The sequence below is a fragment of the Haliotis rufescens genome, unplaced genomic scaffold, assembly GCF_023055435.1.
Source record: "Haliotis rufescens isolate VD_foot unplaced genomic scaffold, xgHalRufe1.0.p SCAF_2, whole genome shotgun sequence".
Taxonomy (NCBI): domain Eukaryota; kingdom Metazoa; phylum Mollusca; class Gastropoda; order Lepetellida; family Haliotidae; genus Haliotis; species Haliotis rufescens.
The window spans coordinates 5,118,308-5,135,502 of record NW_025963890.1 but is presented as its reverse complement, the minus strand read 5'-3'; the positions used below and the strand labels follow the sequence as shown (position 1 = coordinate 5,135,502).

Here is a 17,195-nt window from a genome sequence, read left to right as displayed (position 1 = left end):
CAGCGTATCTGTCCTCTTGTGTAACTGTTTATAGATCGATATGCTTACTTATGCAATGATCAGTCCATGTGTACTGTATCATCATTAGTTGCCAACTAGTCACGTCGCATCAAACAGAATAAACCAGTTCTTGATTATACGATGAAACTAGTTGAACCATCAATCCATTAATATGTAAACGGATATTACTGACTGGGGGAAAAGAACCTATGTATTTCCGTTTGCAACAATGCTTAAATTCCAAATGTATATACATGTATATTCCTGAAGTAGAAATAGTAAATAATTGTCATGCTTCACTGATAATTATCTTGATGATGTAATTTATGCAAGAATCTGTAATAACGTATGCAATAGTCACAGTTCATTTGAGACGAAACTGACGTCATAAAATCACAATGAATTATTTATACAAATTGATATAAATGGATTCTTCAGTCAGCGATCTGGGGTAGCCTAGTAGTAAAAGCGTTCGCTGGTCTCACCGAAGGTCCGGGTTCGATTCCCCACATGGGTGCAATGTGTGAAGCCCATTTTGGGAGTCCCCCTCCGTGATATTGCTGGAATATTGCTGAAGGTTGCGTAAAGAGCATGATAGCATGCTCATTTAGTCAGCGCTTGATATATGACGAAGGTAGATAATGAAAGAAGTACTGGCAGTCGGTTATTTCACCTCGGCAATGTCATTTTAAGTTTTAGATAAATTATACCTTTTATTATTATAGAACTAGTTCTAAGACTCCTCAAGCCTCCAACAACAACAGTGTGGCACTGCAGTGAAGTTGCGTTGGCGTGTCCCTGGGGCATATTCATTCCGTGGTGTTGGACAGCATAATCTGTCAAGTCTCCGCAACCAATTGCTGCATTTATACGCCCATGCTATAACTAGTACACGCACACTAGCGTCCCTGTATTAATCCCGAGATCAGTTTCTCATTACGCTAACCACATCACAATATAAGCTGGTCAAAGAAAATTTATTTATTTTGCAATTTTGGTGAAATTGTGAAATTTCAGAATCGATCGTTTCCTGTTTGAAGTAAGTTCTGCTCTCAAATTTAAATTCAAAAATGGAATCGTGAAATTGCACCGGGGGTGTTATATTAAATTTCTGTGTTTTATTCCATAAATAAGGTATGCACAAGGAACGAACGGAATTCAATAATCGTCCGCGGGGACCTCTTCCAAATGTCAACTTGATGTACTCTTAGACTGATTAACGCACACAAGATCTTTGATTACCCCATTCCACGACACGCGTTGTGTGCATAACAATAATGGCCTCGGGGATGTAGCCACCATTCAACAGCAACCTGGACGTTGAAAACAGTAATGTCTGGTATGTCAATGAATATTTTAATCACCACACTGGTGGCCCTGTCGTCTAGATAAAGGTGACAAAATGTATTCCATATTCATAAGAATTCTCTGCTTAAAAGTACGATTCCGACTATATAATGAGCATGTGTTTATTAATGGTTACCAAACAGAGAAAATACCTGACGCTTGAACCAAGATGGCACCCGTCACAAACACATGCAAAGGCAAGTCAACTGTTCACTCGAAAAATAGGGGAACATATGGTACAAGTCAAAATAGGGAATGGGACCGGATATAACTGACCATAGGCTGGCCAGAAACCTAAACTCCCTGGTTCGAATCCCAGATTAACTCTGATTATGTTCCTAGCACTGTACTCGTACTCGTAGGTTGCACCAAAGTATTAAATGTCAAACACCTGCATCACCTCGGGTTTCTAACACACACCGGGCTGATACGCCTAGATAACTGATGATAAAGCAGCGTTAAACCAAATAACAAAGAAGCATAACCAGAGCGAGCCGGATTCGAACCCACGATCACAGGTCTCGGCACACTCAGGGAAACTGTGGCGCCTGTGATGGAAACCATTGCACATTCGTGACCACTCGTGTCGTTCAGGACAGGTAATGGGAAGGGATGGAGAGGTGACGGATGTACATCGTCATACGTGTAGCCTGTTCTATAGGACCACACATTATCACACCATCACAGCCAGAGACACCGCCAATGCTTCTACATCTACCACAGCTTCTAAAACTACTTCTACACCATCACCAACACCGGTACATTACCCACCTCTCTTGGGGGACAATAACAGTGTTATTGCTTATCGAAAATGCTATTTGTTACATGCCCAAAAGGTCAGTTTACAATCTTATTGCCCGTCACCTCAGCGGATGGTATGACTCCTGGCTTTTCACGAACTCTTGGTGTCATCATTATTATCATCATTATTATCATGTCATATGTATATGATATAGTCAGAATCGTACAACGGACTCTTCTTTCAGACGAGATTTCTTAGTGATCCATTGATATAACCGAGGAGACTTTTCACAATCTATTTTGCCGTTTACGTCCACTGGAATCTGTTACGGCAGATAATTGAGACTGGTTAGTCTGGCATTGACGTTTTATATATGGTTATGTAAAGGATATTGTCGCTTGTATTAATTATATAAAGATATTTAACAATAAATGTGATGACGACGGCGTTAAGGATTTTGTAATGCATCACGTCATCTTATTAATTTGCATTATCAGCATCGATGATGTGTTTCCATGTAAAGCCATCGAGCTATCGGCAACCGCCGTCTATGTAAACTAATGGATGTGTAATCTCATGAGAAACAAATCCTGGCTAGCAGATGCCCACCAGAGACAATATTCTCGCACTAAATCAATCCATGACCTTGTATTATCGACTGTCTATATTTAGTGCTTATTGATTGTTTCTATGATGAGATGATCCCTGTCAATTACCGTAATTGCCGCCAACACAGCCATAATCAATGCCTAGCCACCATCACGTTTGTTCCACAATGCACCGGAAAAAGCCATTTCCGGTACAGTGTCTTCGATTTGAATCCTGTCTGTGCTGACAGCCTATATTTATATATAACAAGTAATGCCATGTCTTTTAATCCCTACATCAGACATACTACGTAATCCATGGTGATTCATGAGAAGTGCTAATATAAACAACAGCTGTATAATTATGTAGAAACATAATTTGCTTTTTTGATAAAGAAACAGACGTGCATTTAACAGTTATGGAAAAGAATAAGCTATGGGAAGACATTGAAAAGAATAATAACTATTCCAAATTATACACATTGGTTACAAAAAGTATCTCCGATGCATTTCCATATTTTGACTTCTGCCAAAAGGACCCGTTTTTTGCCTAATAAATAAATGTCTTGCCTTTGCATGTGTTTGTGACGGGTGTAATTAAATGGGTAGTCTCAGCTCACAAACACATGCTCGAGATATAGTCGGAATCGTAGAATGGACTCTGCTTTTGATCCAACTATTACATGTATGAGATTGCTGACTGCAACGTCTCTATATGAATTTTGATATCTTTAAGAGGCTGTCGTATCAATGGAGACAGCGTTGACATTGACATTGACAACTTTTTTATTGTTCATTCTTCAGTTCATTCTTCTTCTTTATTCAATGTAGTTATTACCATTAAGACCATAAAACTAATTGAAAACTTTATTCGAAGGCCTTCTATGCTGTAATCCTTTGACGTAAGACGCGATATGAAATAGTCGTAGAAAGATGCTGCTTGATTTAACCTCAACAGTCATAAGTCATGTGGTTAATGTTTTGAATCTCTGAATCTTTATATAAAGATTTAAATATGAAACAGGTGGTTTCCTTGCTCTCTTTTATTTCTACTTGAATTGGAAAATTAGTTGAAGGGAATTGGCTAGTTGACCATTATTAAACGACATTTATCTGAGAACTACAGTTAAACCCAGAGCTACAGTTAAACCAAGAAGTACAGTTAAACCAAGAAGTACAGTTAAAACCGGGCTTGCGAAATTAAATCCTTTATAAAATAATCATCATTGTCATTAATTTTGTATAAGTTCAAACAACAAGAACGAAAAACTGCACACACGGACCCTAGTGAAAAGGTTAGTTTATCACAGTAACTATTTTCACTTTTTAAAAGTAATATCGATAGTCGATCTAGAGATTCACACAATTCTACATTCTATCAATCATCACGATAGTAGACTTTGGAATAGATACAGTCCGTTTTACATGTCGACAGTCGATCAAGTAAAAGATAAAAACTATAGTGTTGTAAGTATGTCTGCCTAACAGATGAACGAAACCAAATTTAAACGAATTTCTGTAGCTGCATCCCTTTTAGGAACTTCACTAAAGGACAAGGGGAATACAGTAAACTACGGTTATAACGAACTCAAAGGGACCACTAATTTTAGTTCGTTATAACCGTAGTTCGTTATAAGCATATATACAGCATAACTTCAGCAAATAGTCGGGACAAAAAAGTAAGTTCGTTATATCCGTCAGTTCGTTTTAAGCGTGTTCGTTATAAACGTAGTTTACTGTATACTAACGAGATGTACACAGGCTCTTTTCCACTTTCGCTGGATAACTGTCCTTGCGCTCTTCCACAGTGGCTCGGGGACGGTCGGGTAGCCTAGTGGTTAAAGCGTTCGCTCGTCACGCCGAAGACCCGGGTTCGATTCCCGACATGGGTACAATGTGTGAAGCCCATTTCTGGTGTCCCCCGCCGTGATATTGCTGGAATATTGCTAAAAGCGGCGTAAAACCATACTCAGTCAGTCAATCCACAGTTGCTCGGCAGTGAGATACAGTTACACGCGGCTTCAGGTATCTTTCATCGACGCTAACAAGACGAAATTTGTCCACCAATAATCAATAGGGCCACATACACCATCAATAGACACTAATTATTATCATGACCATCGGCAAGACGGCTTATGGAGGCAACTCGGGAGAGTATTAACTTGACTTTGCCAGAGTACAGACGCGTTGTAAATCATCTGGGCTGAAGGTGAGGTGAGGTGAAATTGGGTTTAACGTCGCGTCCAAGATTATTGCACGTATATAGCGACGTGCATGTACGTGTATGTGTGTGTGGCTGCTTGTACTAGTCCGGACTGATGCCGATTTATAGTGCTAGCTCACTGAGATACCATGCCGCCGTTTAACATAAATACCCCACTCAGACACAGTATACTGACTCCGAGCCGACCAGTCCTTGTTTTAGCCCCTTAATGCCGAGCGCCAGACAGGGTAACAACAAGTACAATCTTTTAACGTCTTTTTGTATGACGCGGCCCGGGATCGAACCCTGGACCTTCCGCTCTCCGGGCGGACCATCTGGGCTGAAAGCAAATATTTGACGAACAGAACATGAAGGCACGTTAACTCTGGGCCTGATTGGGTTTAGATTTGTGCTGCGCATCGTGTCACACAAATGGAAAAACGCGAGACAAAAGTCCTTTGGTCAGAGAGAAAATCATTCTTTATACTTCGAGACAAGCCTATTTGGAGACAAGGGCGCTTGGCTTCGATACTTCGATAAACTGTCACATTACCTTATTATTCTACCGGGTACCCATTGGGCGAACAGAGGCATATTTCGAAAGTCGCTTGTCTGAGAAGGATCTACATGTACCATGAGAGTCAGTTTGGGGTAAAACCAAAGCGATAGAAACTCTCAGTAGTCAAGCTGCCGAACACCGTCACCCATCCACCTACTATCCGCGACCAACACTGTTTGACTATGCCTGATTTGTGACCTGTGCGCTCTGGTTTGATGTAAAACCTCAACGTGTTTTGAAGTTTGGGAACGATAAAATCAATCGTCTTATCCTATGTATCGACTCAGCTTATTTCGACCCTTAAATAATGCCACATATAGAATGATCAGGTCGGGGTTACTCAATAATCATAATCAGGTCGAATCTGGGATAAACACTCACAATCACTGGATTCTGGACGACTAAAGGGACGCTACTCTGCACGTCGATTTGTTGTGCCATTGGACAACTGCACCATAATTATGTATTCACTGCTTTAGACTTCACGATTTCTTTCCAATTGACTAGGGTTGTCGTTTAAGATTGCATGGAATTCAAACTGCACTTGAAATGCCATCAGCTGTACTCCATAGTTTGGTACACCGTCGGCATTGAAGAAAATACCGAAAGCGTATTCTCAAATAAGAATTTAATGATGCATAACTCTCTGAAGTATCAGCACGAAATAGGTCTCCGTTTAAAGTTACTTTGATATCTGATCCTAGTGTTTAGCAAGTGTAAATATGAAACAGCAACGCCATAGAATAGAATCAGTCTCGATTATCTGTCGAAATGGAATCCATTGGGCGTAAAATGCAAAATAGTGGAGACAATTTTTTATGAATGATTCCCCCCAAAAGCAGTTAGGACACCAGGTGTTCTCGAAAAGGGGAAAGTAGAAAGTATGTCCTGCTGTATCGGTAGCATTCTTCATAAAATGTGAGCCTTTATTTGTTCCCTAACGCCGAACAGCGTACGTCGGCGGTCTGTAACAAACGAGTGTTGACTGGACAACCCAGTGATGGGCCAGTTGGTGTCATGTGACACCATACCACGTTTATTGATTTTGTTGAAACTAAAAATAATCTGTTTAATCTCGAGATTAAGGATATAGATGTCGAGTTTGTTTGTTGTTTAACGCCGCACTCAGCAATATTCCATCTATATGACGGCGGTCTGAAACTAATAGAGTCAGGACCAGATACTCCAGTAACTGATATCATGAACATCGGTCCACGTAATTGGGACACAATGCCATGCATCAACCATGTCAGCGAGCCTGACCACCCGATCCCATTAGTCGCCTCATACGGCAAGCATGGATTGCTGAAGACCTATTCTACCCCGGATCTTCACGGCTGGAGCAGATGGATACAGATTAGAGTAGAAGGATATAGATGTCGAATAGATAGATACAGATTCCAGTAGAAGGATATAGATGTCGAAAAGATGGATACAGATTCCAGTAGAAGGATATAGATGTCGAATAGATGGATACAAATTCCAGTAGAAGGGTATAGATGTCGAATAGATGGATACAAATACCGAGTAGAAGGATACAGTTGTAGAGTAGAAGGATATAGATGTCGAATAGATGGATATAGATTCCAGTAGAAGGATATATATGTTGAATAGATGGATACAGATTCCAGTAGAAGGATATAGCTGTCGAATAGATTGCTACAGATGTTGAATAGATGGATACAGATTCCAGTAGAAGGATATAGATGTCGTATAGATTTCTACAGATGTTGAATAGATGGATACAGATTCCAGTAGAAGGATATAGATGTCGAATAGATTGCTACAGATTCGAGCAGATGGATATAGATGGATACAGATTCCAGTAGAAGGATATAGATGTCGCGTAGATGGATACAGATACCGTGTAGAAGGATATAGATGTCGAATAGATGGATACAGATTCCAGTAGATGGATATAAAAGCTTTGAAAAACAAAACGAAATATTTATAAATATCGTAAACTGATCCGTCGATCAATACATTCAATGTAGTTATTTCCTGTCAACAATATAATTTACTAACTGCTACCAACAAGCATCTTTATGCTCCTTATTACATCAGCCGGGCCCTCTTGGAATTTCCACCCATACGTCTACAAAAGCAATCGATTTGCTGTTGAGAATGAAGTAATCTGTTTTAAAAATTAGCCCGTTAATAACCCTCTAAATATTGACGCCTGTCAGAGTTGTTGCTGTGTCAATATGGCCGATACCGCTCTTTGTGGACAGCAAATAGAGCGGCCGGTACCCTGCGATCGCCAACGAGATAAACACACGGTTCGTACGCTGCACACGAAAACAGCGATCCAAATGCCAAACATCCGCTGTGTTTTTGTCTGAAAATATATAATTGGATGTTCTCATATATGAACGCCGAACTGAATAAAGAAAAATATCTATCCTGTTTAGATATTGTGAAATTGATATAACAGAGTGAGTGAGTGAGTTGGGATTAACGCCGCTTTTAACAGTATTCCAGTTATATCGCGGCGTGTCAGCTTAATGTGGGAGGAAAGCCCGAAGTGATGCAGGTCTCAGACGTTTACCACTTCGGTGAAACCCACGAGCACGGGTATGGTGCTGACAAACCTAGAAACATAATTGGGGCGAACCGGGATTCGAACCCACAATCATAGGTTTCTGGCGTGCCCAAGGGACGCAACTCTGCACAGCGAATCGCGGCGCCTTAGGTGACTGTGCCACCCGTGCCCCGATATAACAGAACATTATTAATACTAAATGGAACAAGAAGGGTTGTTGAGTGTTTGATAAACAATAGTTCAGGGTGTGATCGGGTAAAGCTCCACGAGAGGTTGATCGTAGAATCATAAATAATACAATACATTATCCCCTAAAATTCTTGAAAAAAATGTGCTTCATATTGTTGGAAAAAAGAATTTGTCACAAAAATTACTTTGATGCAATGTGGGCAATAATGAAAAAATATCTGGTTTTGAATCTGTAAGTGAAAAAATATCTGGTCTCAAAACAAAATCCGTTGATGATCGGTCCCTCGTTGTCACTTCGGTGAAACCTTCAGCACTGTTAGAGATTTGACAACGCAAGGCTAGGGTGGTCCTGTACGGTTGTTGTTGTTGTTGTTGTTGTTGTTTGTTGTTTAACGCCGCACCACTCATCAACATTGTTGTAGACTCAAATTTCGGTTGTGCCTTTATAAATGTAGAAACAATAAGTTTTGTTTGTTTGATGTTTAACGTCACACTCAGCAATATTTCAGCTATATGACGGCGGTCTGTAAATAATCGAGTCTGGACCAGACAATCCAGTGATTGACATCATAAGCATCGATCAACGCAATTGGGACTTGATGCCATTCATCAACCAAGTCAGCGAGCATGATCACCCGATCCCGTTAGTCGCCTCTTATGACAAGCATAGTCGCCTTGTCCTATACGGGCATGCATGTGGCCCTTATTTGAACCCTTGACCAGAACATCCTGGTATTGCTAAGGGACACAACTCTAAACAGGCGCTTCACCAACATTTCAGACATGCATACGAGCCCCCAGTTCCGTCTGGAGGTAAATACATTGATTTTACTCTTCGACAATCATGGAGTTGTTGACAGACTGGATGCAGCTGTCAAACTCTCTGGGCTTCTGCCGCGTTATCTGTAATATCCGTCTTGGGTTGCCAGGAGAACCACCTAGTCATTTGCGTCACATTTATGAGTTTGAGTCACGAAGACACCTTTTTAGAGAACGCATCATGTTATTTGTTCTGTTTAATGATTTATGGCTTCGCCTTTCGACTTCATGCTCATTTGTTTGATAGAACCCTTGAACACGGAAGTGTGCACGTTATGAAAGCGGACACGAGCCTGATGATTAGACCTGAAGAATCCTCACACAACAATCATTTGGATGTTTTCGGTTAATAATGAGTCGGTTTATACAGCCACAACTTGCTTCAAAATGTTTTTGTTTGTCATTTTATCGTTTCGCTGAGCGAATAATGAGAACACACCGAACGACTTTCTTCATAATTGTGTTTTTCAAGTAATCTTAGCACACACACACGCACACGCACACGCACACACGCACGCACGCACGCACGCACGCACGCACACGCACGCACACACACACACACACACACACACACACACACACACACACACACACCTCTGTCTCCATTTATACCTAGGTCTTATTATGTATGTAAACCGCTGGCCAAAGAAAGAATACACCAATGTTTGATGGCTAAAATGAAACAAGAAATTGTCATTTGATGATGATTAAGATTCGGGTATTTGGTGATGTATTTGATACGGGTATCACAGTTGTGTCTCGGATCTTAACTTTGCAGTGATTCGGTGACTGTAACCCAGAAACGTTTTCATAACGTTTATATTTTTTCGTTCAAATCCAATTTTCAAGTGTATTTTTGCCCGCCAGTAAATATGCTCAATGCTAAAAAACGCTAACGCCGATTTGTGAGCTGACATTTTCATTAAATACATCATTATGTTATAAAAGAAATGTATTGATCTGAGATGCATTTCAACAAAGGTTATTTATTCGATATATTTAGATGCTTGTCTCTGGCTCATCAGCTGTCGTCATATTTTGCGTTACCATGGATATTTCTCAGACTTTCGAGCTAGCGATTGCAAGTGATACAAACATGACATTCTGAGGTAAACAACAGCTCTCTCACCTGCGTCATACTCGACACGACAGACCTCTGTGAAGTTCCTGTTTTTTTCTGATTTTCACCTGATACACTGCAGCAGCATCGTTAGGGGGTTCTCTCTCTAGTACAACAATCCCCATCTTATCCCATCCTGCATGCCCGATTACCGTTATAATTTCCGTCGCCTGAAAACCACAGTGATGTAACTACAGTATTGAGAAAATGGCTGTTGAAGTTTTGAGTTGTCATTTTATCCTTAAATAATAAATGAACCTGTAATTTGAACTATATTTAAGTTTGGATATCAGAAGCTTATTTTTGTTAGTTTCTTTCTTACATTTTTAAGGATTTCAACTGGCAGACTTGTAAGTTCAAACGCTATCTCAAACAGAAAACGTGCAGCGACAAGAAGGATTTATCTCCACTCTTATTCATGATATAATTGGTTTAGTAAGATTAAGATTTAGTTTCAGAGTCTTCGAACTCTTTTTGACATTGAAATGGAATAACGGACTATGTTAAGAATAAGGTGTTCATCTAATTTAATTGAAAACACAAGATACAGATATATTTTACGCTTAATGATACTGGGTTGGAGACTGAAACCACCCATTTCAACTGTCCGCTTAATGTCACCTGACTTAAAAACGGTTTGTCATTGGACAGTGACATGGACTAGTCGGGAACTCTGTTAGATTTGGGACTTAGAACAACTTGAAAAATCTGAAGAGTCGCTTTCTTTTCATGTTTCAGGACCAGACATTTGTCAGAAGTCAGAAAATGATGTAAAATGACCCATGAAACAAACCCATAACTTGAATTTTAAAAAGTGGACTCAGAACACTTAAGTTTGGTTTTTAGGCGACAATATGTTCATTCTATTAGGTCAGAAAAACAGCATTCGAGTTTTCATGATTTTATTCAAACTGATAGTGTAGAGAGGTAGGATTTTACTTTTTCAATTTTTAATTTTTGATATAGCAGGTTTATAATCTAAAAAAGTAGACATGGTTCATATTTATTACATGAGTCACCCACGTTGCATTATGAAGTGTGTTGAGACGCTCTCTGTGTGCTAATCTTAAACATTTTGAATGGCCTGGTGCGTGCAAAAAGTCGGAATATGATACAAAAACGAAATGCAATTTGACTAAAGCCGTATCTTTGCGCTGCTAAAATGATCAAGGGATTGGAACAATTTTCGGGGCCCTCGAGCCATGAGGAACAAGATATATCTTTTAAAAAGACTCACGATACAATGGACTCATTCGATCTTTACTATAGCCAGGTGTCGGAAGTGACGTCATCATTTCGGCCTTTGTAGAACTTAACAAAGAATTACGCGAGTGTAATTTGGTAGGACGGCTGGTTTAGGTACGTGTTATTCGCGCCAGACGAAGCTACTGTCCTGGGTGTTTAGCATAATAAAATGAGACACTGGGTAGTCGTAGAAATGTACACAGTCTCAAGGGTAACGCGATCACTTGTCGCGTGCTCGATTCCTAATTAGGTATTGAACCAGAAGCTGATTTTTTCACATATTGAACTACAATGTATGTAGGTAAAATGTTTGAAACCTATTTTTGGCAAGCCCTGTTTTTATTTTTCCAAAGTTAAATGTCGATGTATGTAGAGTGTCAGTCCCAGAGTCGCGAAGTTGTTCCCGTGTTCAGACATCATGGACGTATGATTTGTCTTAATTCAAATTGAGTTCTCACGAGGCTACATACAGATGCAATTTGGCCTCAATCCAATAAACACTGTCCACACCTTGAATACGAGTCTTGTGTTCAAGCGGGAATAACGCTTTGACTATTTCAAGGCACAAACAAGTTTGAGTCTCTTCAAGCAGAAATTTATGTGAAATACAATCTGAATAAAATAGAACTAGAGACGAGGCGCGTTTCAGACTGAATCTACAGAGGATACGGCTTTGTCGAGAAAACATTTATGATATGCTTCTCATATTTCAGAGACTATTCACATCAATCGTACACCGACCATTACACGCTGTAAAACCTCAGTTCTAATGTCTTTGAAGATGGCGAAATCAAAGTTGTTTTCAATAATCATTCCAGCGGCTTCTTGTCAATCATTTGTCCGATCGGTTAGAAAGAGAGATATTCTACATTCCCAACTTAAACATAATTTGTACATCTTGATTTTGTATTCTGACGTCTTGTTATATTGATTATTTTAAGTCTTTCAGCATACACTATTACATGATTTGATCTGGCTTTCAGATGTGACCTCGTTCTGCAGTGCCAGAAGATCCCGCTAGAGATCGCCGCATGATGTCTGGAGAGCGGAAAGCGGTATCGCCGATACCCGAGGAGTACACGGAAATTGCCGAAGAGAGGCACGAACTTCCGGCAAAGCGTCACAGCCGTGGTCGGATCCATGAGTCGGACCGTCCACCTCAGAAGAGAAAGCGGAGCTGCCCGGATTATTTCGGGGTGAAGTCGTACCTCCACAACTTCTACGACGCCAGCGCTGTGTACAAAGACCCCATCATCTACGAAGACGATGACGACCTTCGGTATCTGTTGGCTCCGTATCCCCGTCGTCGACGATGTCCCCCGATATGGTGGAAGATCTTCATGTGGGTTGGAGTCAACCTACTCCTGTTTGGCGTCATCGGGATCCTCGTGGGTTATCTGGTTCCCCCCAAACACCCCCTCGAACGCGTGGACGAAATCCACGACATTGCCTTCGTAGACCGAAGTGCAGAAGCTTACAATACTACACTGGATATGTGCAAACTCATTGGCCTTATCTTGTTCTGTGTAGGGGGGATAACTCTCGCCATGTCACTCCTTTTCCCAAGCTTCCTGTCCCACTACTGCGATGATGACGGTCGGGACGAGGCGATCAAGGTGCCCCTGAGGGATGGGGAAAAGACGCCCCTTAGTCCAATCGAAATGACCATCCCCTCGTCATCAAAGGTCAGAAGCGTTCAGCCTGCTCGGAGAAGTCCGGAATCCGTCATGACACAAGGGGGAACCAAGTCGGTAAAGGACTGAACAGAAGGGAGATCACTCCTGGCTGCGACTTGATAACGACCTGGATTATCTCCCTTGACTTCGATGACTACGACAAAATGTTGTGCTAATATCATTGTTTGGTTGGGAAAGTGTTTGGGATGTCAGGAACTGATATCCTTGAAGAATTCGAGAGGGTGTAATTCTAAATATCTATGAAGAAGGCGAATACTTCACAGCATGTGTCACGTACCTCAGAGTCAGATATGGTACTAGAGTACTAGTAACCTCAGATGAAGAGTATTCAGCTCGATTGTGTGTTATAGTCACAGAGGGTGCATGCGTTATTGTGATGAAAAGGTGTTCACTGCACGTGGAGAGAAATAGCGAGACTGATGCGAGAGTAACGGCGATATAAGATTGAGGCTCCACGCGATGTCCCTCAACGCCTGACCGGATTAAAACTATACAGAATATGTCATTGTAAATGTCAGTTTGTTTTAATCAGTAAATATTTTGTTTCATACAACTCAGTATCACCCGGATATAATATGCTAGTAGTTATCACGTGTGTATTTCGTGAAATCAACATCATTGTCCTAAAACATGTTTGCCATCAAGGTCAGTCACCAAGGTCAAACATCAGAAAGAAATCTGGCATCGATATTCATGATCATGCAAATACTCTCTTTTGAAACGACTTGCTCCTTAAGGTTTTCAAAGAAACTGGCTAATGGCGTTCTTCGATCGTAACCTACTAGTATAAATAAATAAAACAGTATTGAAATATGAAATTGACATTCCGATTCGGCCCATCATCATTGTCACTGACCAATAGTTACATAATCACATCGCCCACACTTATCAGAAACTCTCGTTATCGATTCCTCTCTCGGCTTGCGTAGAACTACCAGGACAATTTGCTAAGTGGGAAAACAAGCCTTGCCGTCAGGTGTTTATATCAAGACTACACTACCCGATAGTTTCTAGTGAACAGATCTGGTCGTTATATTGTAAAAAGTCTCCCAAAGTGCTTAACCCTTTTGGTGCTAATCCAGATGATCCATTTCGGATTAACTTCAAAACTGAATTTAGAACTTATTAATCTGGTCAAGAAAAGGGTTATAAGATTTTTATTTATTTTTGTAGATGTTGCCAAAATTATTTGAGTTCGATATCCGATTGTATCACGCTACATTTCAATGAACCAGGGAATAGAAAAATCTTTCCCAAAAAAATCTTGTATTTTTTCTTACTAATCATAATGAAAGTTGTCAAGAACTATATGTTTTTCATGTTTATGTGTTTTCATTTCGACCTATGTTTTGGGGTAAAACCCCGTTAACTGTGAAATATCAAAATGATTGACAATCTCAATTCGGATACTTGATAAACGACGTTAAGAGAATTACCTAACTCCATCGACTGATTTTCAATATTTCCTGGTTTATTCGTATAATATATGAAGTACGATTGTGCCGAACTGTAACACATAACGAACAAAATATGCACACCTCGTGCAATGGCTATCAAACAAACGTATATCACGAACATAAATGTATTGTTTGGTACAGATCGACACATCCGGACTTTCTTCATGTATCATTTTGAACCTGAAACTCATCCCCATGTAGACACTGCTGAGGTCTGTCAGAATGTTAACTATATTTTGAAGTCTGTTCCCAGTGCTCCGTACAGTAACGTGCGTTGTGTGTATGTGCGTGTGCGTAAATCCAGTCCAGATATGCTGGAAACACGGGAATACGATTCTGTTAAAAAAACTAAGGTAAGGTTTCTGTCGAGTTTTCTGACATAATTGGCTGTTATCAACCGCATGTCAATAACACAGCGCCTCGACATATGTCAATGCACGAGGAATGGGATTGCTAGCTTGAAACATCAATAATAGCAATGGGGGGGGGGGGGGGGGGGGGGGCACGGGTGGCCCAGTCGTCTAAGGCGCCGCGATTCGCTTTGCAGAGTTGCGTCCCTTGGGCACGCCAGAAACCTATGATTGTGGGTTCGAATCCCGGTTCGCCCCGATTATGTTTCTAGGTTTGTCAGCACCATACCCGTGCTCGTGGGTTTCACCGAAGTGGTAAACGTCTGAGACCTGCATCACTTCGGGCTTTCCTCCCACATTAAGCTGCCACGCCGTGATATAACTGGAATACTGTTAAAAGCGGCGTTAAACCCAACTCACTCACTCACTTAATAATAGCAATGGCAAATAACAAACATAAATTATATCGCCTTAGCGAATCTATCATAAAAGCGTTTCTTTATCACTGAACTTTGAGGAAAGAGTGGTGGAAACATAATTTTTGGACGTGCTTATTAATTATATGCTGAATGACTGTCAGGTAAACTATCGACCCACCCACTAAGAGTCTTTGTAAGAGTCCAGGTCAGGTAGGTTTAAAACAGTTTTGAACCTGCAACAACGATGTCTATATTGTCCAAGTGCAGTCTCTGCTTCAAATAATATTTTCTCGAAATGTTTGACGTAAAAATAATTATGTTGATTATGTAAACGCCTGGGCGTCAACGTCATGAGCATCTGAGCAACATCCCCACGGTATCAGTGAACAGAGGAACACGTCTGTGAAAACACGTTTGCATATCAACGAGATCGCTGTTAACAGTTTGATCACCACTACTTAAAAGTCAATTCTAAACTGATTTCTGAACTGTTTTTCCATACTTCAGAATTGTTGGAGACATTGAGCCTCGTTTTCAGAGCGCCTCGTTCCCGTGTTACCGGTATTTCAAGGTCACGTTGTGAGGAGGACATCCTAGTTGATTTGTGCATGTGTAAGTCCGTAATAAACTGTTGGCAATGTTAATATATTTCGTTTTCATTGAAAAATAGTTTAATGATATCAAGTAATTTAACCACAGGTCGGCTGTCAATGCTCGCCTTTGTTTCCAATGATTTGTTGCAAGAACGACCATCCTCGCACTTCCGGCAACCCAGCACTTATACCGGATATAGAACATTCAGTTCAAGAAAGACGGAAACTCCGAAAATAACGTTTCTCGGTCGTAACGAGTATTTGATGAAGGTTGCGTGACTTTGACTGCAGCTGCGTGTCTGAGACTGCGATTGTCTGATTAAGATTGGATGAAGGCGTGTATGTGTGTTTGTCATTTGAAAGGTAAGGTTCAAGTACGTATTACACAATCTCCTGTAACATGTGACATTAAGTTTGCCTACGATACACTACGATAAGAGGGGTCAGAGTTTGGAACAACTCCTACTCCGTGCTTATCGGAATCCGCCTAAATGTATTCTTCTAACCTGGCATACATGTAGAAGATCCACAAAGTTATAGAAAAAGCAACAAAAATATTACAAAAACCTATCCTTGTTCCTAGTTATGTATTTAATAGTGTTTATATTATTAGAATTTAAACAGACTTCAAACGTTGGGTCTTCTATTACTCATTACTTTGTTTTGGATATATTACCCCCCAAAAAAAACAACAAAAAACAAACAAAACAACAACAACAACAAAAACCAAAAAAAAACCAAAACCAAAACCCCCAACAAAACAATACAAACTAGACTAAAATAAATTTATTTTTAAATCCAGAATAATATACCATTATAATACGAATACTGATAAAGACATGTTTTTCTGGTGACAGCCATAACAGTTTCAAATGATTCTGAGACAGATTACAAGCTTGGTCATTTGAGAACTACAAAGAGCAAATATAATTACTACGTTCTTGATCCGAAGACAAGGATTCACCCGGTCGCCAGAGCAACGAAATAATTTTTAAGCCATTAATCGTCGAAGAATCCATCAGCTCCACAGATACCACATCTCACGAAAAAGCACCATGCCTCTTTTAACAACAGTAGGCTCAACTAAATTGCGAAATACGAACGCAAATCAAACACCCTCAATTAACGAGCCAGACTGTTTAACTGGAAAGAAGCATTGATTATGTGAACATGGCGGTGAACTGTATGCGCGTGAGACACCGAAGTCAAGTCAGGTTGCCGAGCGGTCAGCGAAATTGATTAGCAGATCGGCACAGACCATTATTGGTATAACATCGGCATGTGTGGGAGGGAGTGAGGGACCGCGATCGATAACCAGGGGGAAAC

At 40.5% G+C, this 17,195-nt stretch overlaps 1 protein-coding gene across 2 annotated transcripts in view; it reads left to right on the top strand.

The window, feature by feature from the left end:
* The window catches only part of LOC124112779 (neurensin-1-like), a 28,796-nt gene extending 13,807 nt beyond the window's left edge, over window positions 1-14,989 (top strand). For both annotated transcript variants that reach the window (XM_046472919.2, XM_048399532.1), the window contains exon 2: window positions 12,337-14,989. In XM_046472919.2, the coding sequence (XP_046328875.1) occupies window positions 12,385-13,116 (732 nt within the window). In that variant the 5' untranslated portion in view covers window positions 12,337-12,384 and the 3' untranslated portion in view covers window positions 13,117-14,989. The remainder of the gene's footprint in view (window positions 1-12,336) is intronic.
* The last annotated feature ends 2,206 nt before the right edge of the window (window positions 14,990-17,195 follow it).